This window comes from Ursus americanus, chromosome 20, assembly GCF_024610735.1.
Source record: "Ursus americanus isolate L20-20 chromosome 20, mUrsAme1.1.p, whole genome shotgun sequence".
Classification (NCBI taxonomy): domain Eukaryota; kingdom Metazoa; phylum Chordata; class Mammalia; order Carnivora; family Ursidae; genus Ursus; species Ursus americanus.
In genome coordinates, this window is record NC_142146.1 from 45,324,168 (window position 1) to 45,335,790 (window position 11,623).

Consider the following 11,623-nt stretch of genomic DNA (forward strand, 5'->3'; position numbering starts at 1 on the left):
TGCTTTAAATTGTTAGCATTTCAGAGCTCCGGGGAAGCATTTATTAATGACCTGAGTTTCTGGGATGATGTTAAAGAAGAAAGAACAACGGTATTATTGGTATTATAAAGGTGACCATACAATAGGTATACACTGGAACCAAGTAAACAGGGATATATAGCCACTTAAATATTAGGCACTCAGGGAAGTAGATACTTTTTCAGAGGACAGATATTCCTATGCCTCCCTCATGCCACTCCTAACCCTCCCAAAAACAAAAACAAAAGAATAACCCTTTCTCCTCCACAAAATCTAGCAGTGGTCTGTAACTTCTTGACTTCATTGAAATGTTCTGTTTAAACATTTTTTGTATTATTTACTAAAAACATGTAAAAGTTTATGAACAAATTAAGCCCCATTTATGATACTTGGCATTTAGATTTAAAAAAGGATGTAGTAGTCTTTGCATTTGTCTTACCTCTGTATGAAAATTTTCCTTACCTAAGATAAAAACAGAAATAACCTCAACATATCCTGCTTTCTAAATATCTGTAAGGTAGCACAAGAGGAATAAATTCTGATTCAGTATATATTTTTATTCTCTGATTCAGAAAACTAATTTGTTTTGATAGGGAGAGGAAGAGAGAGATACTTTAAAAATAGTGATAAAACTTGGTAAGAATGTCTTAAAACCATTGTTTTAACATTTAAGATTTCCACTAAATTTTTGATTTTCTATGTGACATGGTGATTATGTGTTCCTATCAAATCATTTTAGTTGAAGGAACCACACGCACAATGAGAAATTTTTGTTTGTATCAAATTCCAGAAATGAGCTAAATGGCAAAAAAATACTGTCAAGAAATTGCTAGGAACAGAGACATTCTAGTAAATAACTTCACAAAGGAGGAGGGTTATATAGCACAAGGGAAAAAATAGATGGGATTCTCTCCCAAGAAAAAACTTACTTTTTTAATAAATAAAAATTCACATATGAATTATACTTATTTCTTGGCTTTCCAAAAAAACCCTTTGCTTTTACAATGTATTCATCAAAACCGTCCCATAACAATTGACATAAATGAAAAAACAAATTTTATTACTAGGGATGAAATTATATACAGTAGGCACAGTACTAAAGCCGGAAAAGCTCATGATCCCCAGCAGCCATGTGGATTTTGTGTGTGTGTCTGGAACGAAGGTCTGTCAGTGACTACATCGTGTTCATAGTGTAGAAGACCTTACAACACGTCCTTTCTTACATCATTTTTAATTGCTTTGTCAGTTTTTGGAGTTGTCATGACTAGAAACTTCTCACCCAAAGCGAGGTACTGCAGGAGAGCCCACTATGGAAAGAATTTTGATGTGTGAAACAAATATTCAGCTGCTGTGTCCTAACTAACGTTGTGTACAGTGTGGATAACAAAGAAGTGAAAGAGACTTGCCGTCAAGCTGTCCGTTGTGCGAACGTGGGTTCTCAAATATTCAGTTACTTCAGGGAGAACACGTACACACACAGCTTTTATGACCTGAAAGAGTTGATGCAGCTAAGATAAAGTCACAGCATGGTTTCTTATTTCTTCCTCCCTAGCTTCAGTGTTTGAGCTCTGCCCATTTCCTTACAGCACTTCTAAGTACCACGTGGATCTGAGATCTGGTATTTAAGAAACTTCCTGGAGATCTGGTTCTTTGGATGTGCGAGTATGATAGAGTCCAAGAGACAGTTAACACTGAGATAACAGCAGTTTGGAGGGCAATCAATAAGTAAACGTGAACCTGATAAGAAGCTGTAGTTTGATCACACATGCCCCCTGTTGCCTCGAGCAACTGTGGAGATGACTTAAACCAGCATACGTATATTCTTTTATTGAAATATAACTGACTTGTAAACCTGTAAGATATTTAAAGTGTACATCATGGTGTTTTGATACATGTATGCATTGTAAGAGGATTCCTCCCATCTGGTTAATTAATGAATCTATCACCTCACTTTTTTTTTTTTTTTTTTGGTGAGAATATTTGATTTCTCAGCACATTTTAATTATATGATACAGTGTTACCAACCATAGTCACCATGTTTTATACAAGCTCCTCCTTGATCCTATCCTTAATTCACCCTGTCTGTTGTGGAATGTAGCCGATGGATGGTTATATAAATATCTCATGAGGGAAATGATTATCTGTTTTTAATATTAGGGTCTGAAGTGTTCTGTGGGCCTCTTCATTATGTTAATCCTGGATTTACAAATATGCAGTTACCACTTCCTATTTGGTTTTTTTTCTTCTGGTCTGTTTTAGTTCTTAATTTGCTTTTATTTTTAATCTTCTAATCTCTGATTTTACATGTAAAGACCTAGCAAGTAATTCTTGTGCAGAGAAAGCAAATGAGGCAACAGGGTTTCTGTTGGCAGTAGTCAGATCCGAAAAGACCCTGGAAGAAGCTGTTGTTAGCATCTAATTTGATATGAGGCACATGTCGGTAGTCGTACCTAAGAAAAGTTCCGTTGCTTTAACAAAACTATACTGTATTTGCCAGCACTTGTATAACTGAAAGACATCGTGTATCAACTAATAGGAAGATGCTCATTAAATCCGTCCTGACACTTGGAGTGTGCCTGCTACTGATAAGAGTTTTGAAATACTCTTTGCCAGTCATCTTAAAATAAATTTAATGAAATAAGTTTTTCCCACAATAACAATACTGTATAATTTGTGCATGTTTTTAAAAACATGGATTCCATTTCACAACCCTTTATTTTACATTTTCCACAGCATGAGGAGGAACCACCTCAGAATATGAAACCACAAGCAGGAAATGATAAGCCATTATCAAAAACAGCCCTGAAAAATCAAAGGAAACACGAGGCTAAGAAAGCTGCAAAACAGGTATTTGGGACACTAATCTTTTCAAAACAAAATTTTCAAAATCAATTAAATTAGCTTAATTTAAGCCTCAAAGTTTAAAGATTGTAGTCCTAAAGACTCGACTGTTATTGGTTGGTTTTTTTTTTTTTTTTTTTTTAAGATTTGTGTATTTATTTGAAAGTGCATGGACACGAGCAGGGGCAAGGGCAGGAGAGGGAGAGAATCCTCAAGCAGACTCCCCTGCTGAGCACAGAGCCTGACAGCTCAGACAACGCAGAGCTCGATCCCAGGACCCTGAGATCATGATCTGAGCCCAAATCAAGAGTCGGCCACTTAACCGGCTGAGCCACCCAGGCGCCCCAAAACTTGACTCTTATGTTATAAAATGTAGTTGGAGTTAGACTTAAATAGCCAGAATGCCTTTCTTTTGTGTTTGCCTATGAGTTTCTGAGTAGTTCTGGTTGTATAATGAGGCATTGAGGAAACTGGACCTGGCCTTAAAACCTGAAACCCTACTGGGATTGTGTAGTAGGTTACTTGTTATAGACCCTTTTGTTGGAGCCTGTGTAAAGTGGTATAGTTTGCTCTCTGAAAGCATATGTTTGTTAAGAGAGATCAGGAATTACATGACCATAAAGCCATTTTGTTACTCAGTATTACATTACTATAGGTAATTATTCAGCTGGGAGTCTAACACCAGAGTACCCAAAACAGTGGAATTGTTCTAAAATAATTTTTTATGTGATTTTATAGTTGAAAAACCACAGCAGTGTAATAATTGATAAATTGTGATTGTGTATGGCTTATGGTGATAGTGCAATCAGCTAGGCTAGGAGTATCTGGTTAGTAAAGTCATCATGATCACATTTTTAAGATTCAGATAATGCAGTCTTGCGGGTAATGCTTGAATTTTGACAATTCTAGGTTGCTTATGTGTTTTGGTAGGCAATTACTATTTTAAGGCATAGAATTGCATTATGCAACCATAGTCTGCTGAAATCTGAACTTTAAAAAAAATCAGTGTGCTCTTTTGTAGTTAATATATTTCATCTCCAGAAATATCTTTAAATAGGTCAGGTTTAGATCATTCTAAGCATAATGTTCTATTCCATGTATTTGACTTGTATAAAAGCAGAAATTGTTCTTTCATCCGTATGAGTAGAGATCTTTTACTGGCCCTGAATAGTACAAGTTAGTAGTATCCTTTTAAGTACTGGCAGATAAGATTTCTTCTTTTTTTATTTTTTTCCTAGCTAATATTTTCAGGCATAATTGACAAAAATTTTTAAGTGAACAAAGTGGTAAGTTGTTATAGGTAAACATTGTGAAAAGATGCCCACAATTGAGGTAACTAACACATCCATCACTTTACGTATTTACTTTTTGAGAGGTGAGGACACTAAAGTTCTACTCTTTAGCAAATTTCAGTTGTAAGTACAGTATTTTAAGCTGTGGTCACCATGTTATATATTAGATCCTCAGACTTTATTCATCTTATAACTGTAAGTTTGTACCCTTTTACCAATCTGTCCCCATTCCCCCTACTCCATAGCCCCTGGCAACCAGCATTCTACTCTTTGTTTGTAAGAGTTTGACTTTATTTTTAATAGATTCCACATATAAGTGATCCCATGCACTATTTTCTTTCACAGTCTGGCTTATTTCACTTAGCATAATCCCTCCACGTTCATTCATGTTGTTGCAAATGGTAGGATTTCCCCTCTCTTTTTTCCCCCAAATATTTCATATATTTATTTATTTGAGAGAGAGAGAGCATGCACACTCGAGAGAACACAAGCAGGGGGAGTGGCAGAGGGAGAGGGAGAAGCAGGCTTCCCACTGAGCAAGGAGCCCAACGTGGGGCTCAATCCCCGGATGCCAGGATCATGACCTGAGCCGAAGGCAGACACCTAACCAACTGAGTCACCCAGGCTCCCCTGAATAATAGTCCATTTTATATATATATTCCACATTTTCTTTATCCATTCATCCATTGATGGACACTTAGGTTATTTCCACCGTGGCTATTGTGAATAACACTGCAATGAACATGAGAATATAGGTATCTCTTTGAGATAATGATTTCATTTCCTTTGTTTTATCTCCAGAAGTGGGATTACTGGATCATGTGGTAGCTCTATTTTTAGTTTTCTGAGGAACGTCCATACTGTTTTCCATAGTGGCAGTATAAGATTCCTTCTCATTGAGATTTAAGGGCCTTCTGAAACCCACTCAACTTAATCTTATTTTTATAAACGATGTGTCTTCCTTTTACCAGAAATTAATTAATTAATTTATTTATTTATTTTAGAAGATTTTTTAAAGCTTTTATTTAAACTCCAGTTAGTTAACATGCAGTGTAATGGCAGTTTCAGGTGTAGAATACAGTGATTCAGCACTTCCATACAACACTCAGTGCTCATCACACTTAAGTGCCCTCTTTAACCCGCATCACCTGTTTAACCCATCCCCCCCCCCACCTCCCCTTTGGTAACCATCAGTTTGTTCTCTATAGTTAAGGGTCTGTTTCTTGGTTTGCCTCTCTCTCTTTTTCCCCTTTGCTTGTTTGTTTTGTTTCTTATATTCCACATATGAATGAAATCATATGGTATTTGTCTCTCTCTGACTAATCTCACTTAGCATAATACACTCTGCCTCCATCCATGTCTTTGCAAATGGCAAAATTCATTTTTTTTTATGGCTAGGTAATAATTTCATTGTATGTATATACAGCATCTTTATCCATTCATCTGTCGATAGACACTTGGGTTGTTTCCGTAATTTGGCTCTTGTAGAAAAATGCTGCTGTAAGCATCAGAGTGTATGTATCCCTTTGAATTAGTATTTTTGTATTCTTTGTGTAAGTACCCAGTAGTGTGATTGCTGGATCATAGGGTAGTTCTATTTTTAACTTTTTGAGGAACCTCCATACTGTTTCAGAGTGGCTGCAGTAGTTTGCATTCCCACCAACAGTGCAAGAGTGGTCCCCTTTCTCCACATCCTTGCCAACACCCATTGTTTCTCTTGTTGATTTTAGCCATTCTGCCAGGTATGAGGTGATATCTCATTGTGGTTTTGATTTGTGTTTCCCTGATGATGAGTGGTGTTGAGCATCTCTTCATGTGTTTGTTGACCATCTGTATGTCTTCTTGGGAAAAATGTCTATTGAGATGACTGGTTGGAGTTAGTTATGGTCGTGTGATAGAACAAAGGTAAATGGTCCATGACAAGATCCACTTTCTCAGCCCTGACTCTGAGTTAAGTAATCAAAGATAAAAGAGTCAGATGTATATAATCTAACCAAGTACTTTTATAAACTGGCAATGACTTTATAAGCTTATGAACTTTACCAAAAGGAATTGAAACTAATAATTTAATCTTACCAAATATGCATCATTTTCAGAGAATGACCAGAATTTAAGTATAATAATGCACACATTTTATTTTTTTTTTAATTTTTTTTTTAAAGATTTTATTTATTTATTCGACAGAGATAGAGACAGCCAGCGAGAGAGGGAACACAAGCAGGGGGAGTGGGAGAGGAAGAAGCAGGCTCATAGCAGCGGAGCCTGATGTGGGGCTTGATCCCATAACGCCGGGATCACGCCCTGAGCCGAAGGCAGACGCTTAACCGCTGTGCCACCCAGGCGCCCCTAATGCACACATTTTAACTTACTGTTGGTTATTTAAAATATGGTGGAGAGTTAAATTTCATATTTCACTTAACTTTAATAGTTTTTCACATGTATTGACATTAAGCTTCTTTTCTAGAACAAAATTTTCCTCAGCTCTTTGCAAACTAAATTTTAAAAATTGTTTCTTGATATCAAAAGTGAATTTTGATAGGCAAAATGTTTCTCTTCTCCTTTTACCCACTCTTCTCTTTTAGTTTACTATTATGAAAATACCAAACTGAATATTATTAGAACTTACAGGCTTCTTAAGAGTAGAATCTAAACAATTTCTTTCTGACTACTTCAAGTGCTTGCTCAGTACTGCGTTTTTACAAAGAAGGTTAGAAATTAATATTTGTTGAAATGTACAAAAAGTACAACTAACATAACTTTAAAAAGAAAAAGTGACTCCAGTTCTATACTCTTCAAAAACTACCAGGCAGACATTTCTAGATATGAAGATACAGGAGTGATACCCTGTTTCATGTCCACCTGGGATGCTTTGGCATTCAGAGCATTTTACCCAGAACTCTGAGTAAGAGTTTTAGCCTTGGGGCTTTATGTATTCCACTGGAAACTCTATAAGGAAGAAGTAGAAGTCCTGTCTTGGGGCCAGTAAAGCCTTAAATAACTTCTTTTTCCCCCCCTTGTCAAAATGTATGTCTTGTCATAATTACAAAAGGAGAGTGGTTCCTTGACTACTTCGTTTATTTAGCATGTGCAATAAAGCAGGTCTTACGCTGGGGGCACAAACAGAACAGTGAACAAACTCTGGTGCAATCTAATGGGGGATAGTACAATACACTGTTAAAGTAGGGATACATACCATGTGTTGGGCAACTAATCCAGTCTTTTGGATTGGGAGAGAATTTTCCAGAAGGCCTAAAGGATAAGTCGGGTCAGCCAGGTAGCCTGAAGCTGTTCTAGCATACACAAAGGCCACGAGACAAGTATACAGCACGTGAGGGGCAACTGAAGTGGTTCAGAATCAGAGGTCTGATCACACTGAGAGCAATATCCATCTGAGTTTTCCTTGGCACTTTGTTGCAGAGCTGAACTGGTCTGATTATAAATAAATCTCTGTATGACTTATCCGGTAACATTATCCATTACATGTACTTGATCATACATACTCATTAGAGTTTTGAAGGACATCACAAAAGTGAAACTTCAAACACCTTAAATTAGAAAAGCTCCCTCGTATTTCTAAACCATTCATAGTGGCACATCCCAACATATCCAAAAATTTGGAATGCTAATTGGCTGATACAGAAACCTCCTGGTTTTTTCCGTTAAAGTCATTTCTTTTCATTTGTCCTTTTATTGTATTACTAACATAGTGTTATTTTTTATTATTATACTACTTTAACTCTAAATTTTAGATCTAGCAAAGTGTTCCCTATAACGATTACATAGTAAAAACCTTTTGGGTTTCTCCTTATACTGTGATTTTCTTTTCTTTTCTTTTCTTTTTTTAAGCTGTATTATATCTTTCTGTTATGGGACAATGTGGCTATTTCATGAGACCTTCAATTCAGATCATTTATATAAAGTGTAATATAAAAGATAAAATCACGTTTTATATAACAACGCTATGTTGGTTGAAGTACCTTAATGTTTTCATTTTAGAAAATTGACTTTTTGAAAATATTTCCTGCAGGAAGCAAGAAATGAGAAGAGTCCAGATTTGGCACCTACTCCTGCCCCACAGAGCACACCACGAAATACTGTATCGCAGTCAACCTCTGGAGACCCTGAAATAGATAAAAAAATCAAGAACCTAAAAAAGGTGAGACACTTAAGTAAAAACCAGATGTGTTTATTGAAAGAAATCCATGAGAAATGTATAAAGGTAGGCATCTAAGAAGTTTGTAGCAGCTCTGATTATTGCTTTCTCACTATGAAATACTATAATTTGGGAATGGCACTGATTTTAGTTCTATTCACAAATGTCTAAAGACTATTATTAGACTTTATTATTGATTTTTGGAGTAGTAAGAAATGTACATTTGTACAGAAATACACTAAACACTTTTATACTCAGTATTTCATCAGACATTTGTGAGATAGGTAGGAACAGATATTTATCCCAGTTTTAAAGATGAAGAAACAGAGACAAAAAGAAGTTTATTAATTTGTCATGTTGCAGCCAGTTTGTGGTGATGGCCCTGGGGTAAAACGAGGTTTCTAGAGCCTTCCCAGGATGCATTACAAAGTATCTCATAAAGCCAAAGACATTGTCCAGGTACAGTGAAGTGCTGGAATAAATGGTAAAGTTGGTGATATATTTACATACTTGTACATATATAATACCATTACTTGAAAGCTTGAAAAATTTTTTGCCAAATCCCATGTTCTTAAGATTTAATTTTACATCTAAGTTAAAAACCAAAAAATGTTACCTTAGCATTTTAACAGACTATCCTGATCCAAAGGTAAGATAATTGATTCTCCTTACTCATTTTTCCCATTCGTGTGACTGAGTTATAACAGAGAAAATTTGCATTCTGAAATTACTTATTCTTCCTTCCTCTTGACTCATAATATATTTGATGTTTGCAGAAACTGAAAGCAATCGAACAACTGAAAGAACAAGCAGCAGCTGGAAAACAGCTAGAAAAAAATCAGGTCATTTTTATGTGTTTCATGTATGCATGTAGTCACTACCACTCTTCCCCTTTTCATTATAAACAGTTGTTTAATCAAGTGGGAGAGCGTATAAATTTAAGAATAATTTTGAAAACATATGGCATATATTTGGTAAAATATTTTTACACTGAAACAGAAAAGCATAGGGGAAGATATGATGTAGATCATGATGAATGAGAGAATCATTATTCCTGAGAGGCATACTGAGGCCATTGCTATTAAAAATAAAGGCAATTTATTAAAATAAATAAACATAAGATTCTCTTCCTTCGTTTATCTCAGGTTACACTGCTCTGTTTGCTCCTTTCCTCTCCTTCTGAGGGAAGCCCAAGTGTAGAATGGAAAATTTCTTAGACCCTCAGTGTTGCAATAAGACAGCACCTGTCCTTTGCCCCCTTGATTCATACCAAGAAACAAATTAGAATTTGTTTCTCTGTATTTTTAAATCTGTATTTTCCAGTAGATCTGTTAAAGTGTCAGAAATATTCTTTTTATAAATTGTTTCTCCTTTGCTGCTTTGACTGTAGATCCGATAATTATGTTATTTCATTTCCTATTCAATAATTTTGTTGTTTTAAACTTTTCTAGTTGGAGAAAATTCAAAAAGAGAAAGCCCTTCTCCAGGAGCTGGAAGATTTGGAATTGGGTATTTAAAGATTCACAGAAAGCAAGTTGTTACCAGAAATCAGTGCAAACACATTTTCTGTTAAACCCATTGGAGGACATGAAATATCCATGTGCCTACATTTAATGTTCATCTCTAATTCTAACCATTTATCCAAGATTCTGCATATGTGTGAAATTATTTAATAATGTCTATTAAATTGATTTTTACATCCTGCATCCTATACCATGTCAACACAGGATTTAGAAAAGAAACACATGAATTTTTTAGTAAGTTTGACAGACTGAAAGACAATGTCATTGGTTTTTTATTAGGGGACAGTATTTACCGTACATGTGAATAAAAACATTTAAATTTAATCATCATTGGCTTTATTATAAGTTCCTAAGTTAACAAGTCCTTTATTATTTAATAAGGCAAGTTGAGGAAATTTTTCCTTTGAATATATAATATGGCTTTTTTTATCCTAAAGAATTATTATATTGTTCAAATTTTAAAGAAAAGCCTTAAAATCTGTACTAAATATATTAAATTGATTATATTATTTGTAGTATTTGAAATAGTTTTTCTGATAAGTTCTAAAGTAAATATAGACTTTAAAAATAGAAAATAGTAAAATATTTTATTTTGATATTTCAAATAATCTAGTCATTTAAGGATTAAGTAAATATTTTCAAAACATGAACTATGATTATTTTGCTATAGTCAAGTCGATTATTTTGATTGTTTATTCATATGAAAAAAAGATGTAATGATAATGCAAGATACCTATGAAAACTAATTTATATATAGTATTAGAGTCTATTACAATTAATTTTTTTTAATCAGGCTCACATTTGAAATCACTTTTTTTAAAAGTTTGATTAATTTAAGTAATGTCTACAACCAGCTTGGGGCTGAACTCACGACCCTGAGATCAAGAGTCACACACTCTCCTGACTGAGCCAACCAGGCACCCCAACATTTGAAACTGCTTTTATTTCATTTGCATTAATACAGGTTTTCATTTTCCAGAGGTAATCTCTAAACTGGTAGGTAAAGAAATACAGAAACAGCTTGAGAGACAAAAATAGGTAACTGAGTTTACTGACACCCCAGAGCTTCTACTAAGATTTGGTAATTCATTACAGTTGAGTGGTATTTTGACACGAAGCAATAGTCCAAAATAGTGGTATTTTGACACGAAGAGGAATAGGAGACCTTAGTTTCATCTGGTCCCAGGAATTCAGCTAGATATCTAGCTAACAAATCATTCTGAATACCTGCGAACACGACCAAAGATCTAAGAAAAAGCTGCAACTCTACAAATAGAGAAGGGACAACTTTCTGCAAGGTAGAAGGTGCAGAGAAGTGAATCTGAGGCAATAAATGGGAAGGTAAACTGTGGGAGGAGGGAGCCTCTGTCAGCAGCCCAGGAAAGTGATATAGCAGCAGAGCACAAAATCAGAACTTTTAAAAGTCTGCTCCAGGGGCGCCTGGGTGGCTCAGTCAGTTAAGCGTCTGCCTTCAGCTCAGGTCATGATCCTGGGGTCCTGGGATCGAGCCCCATGTTGGGCTCTCTGCTCAGCAGGGAGCCTACTTCTCCCTCTGCCCATTGTCATCTGTGCCCCCATGTCAGCATTCCCCCCCGCCCCGGCTCGTGCTCTCTCTCTGTCAAATAAAGAAATAAAATAAAAAGTCTGCTCCAGTGAGGAACATCCTTGCCTGAAAGGCGCAGAGGTGGTGGAGCAGGGTGGAATCCTAGGTGGACAGTGTGGTCTCAGGATCCTTGAGGTCACAGGAAGGGGGGAGGGGGGTGTGCCTGCATGTGGCAGAGTTCCCAGGCATCGGA

The 11,623-nt window shown here is 35.9% G+C and overlaps 1 protein-coding gene across 2 annotated transcripts in view; it reads left to right on the plus strand.

Moving 5' to 3' along the window:
* EIF2A (eukaryotic translation initiation factor 2A) overlaps positions 1 to 10,151 on the plus strand; it is a 33,409-nt gene extending 23,258 nt beyond the window's left edge. For both annotated transcript variants that reach the window (XM_045812742.2, XM_045812748.2), the window contains 4 exons: positions 2,752 to 2,865; positions 8,179 to 8,307; positions 9,081 to 9,146; positions 9,756 to 10,151. In XM_045812742.2, the coding sequence (XP_045668698.1) occupies positions 2,752 to 2,865; positions 8,179 to 8,307; positions 9,081 to 9,146; positions 9,756 to 9,821 (375 nt within the window). In that variant the 3' untranslated portion in view covers positions 9,822 to 10,151. The remainder of the gene's footprint in view (positions 1 to 2,751; positions 2,866 to 8,178; positions 8,308 to 9,080; positions 9,147 to 9,755) is intronic.
* The last annotated feature ends 1,472 nt before the right edge of the window (positions 10,152 to 11,623 follow it).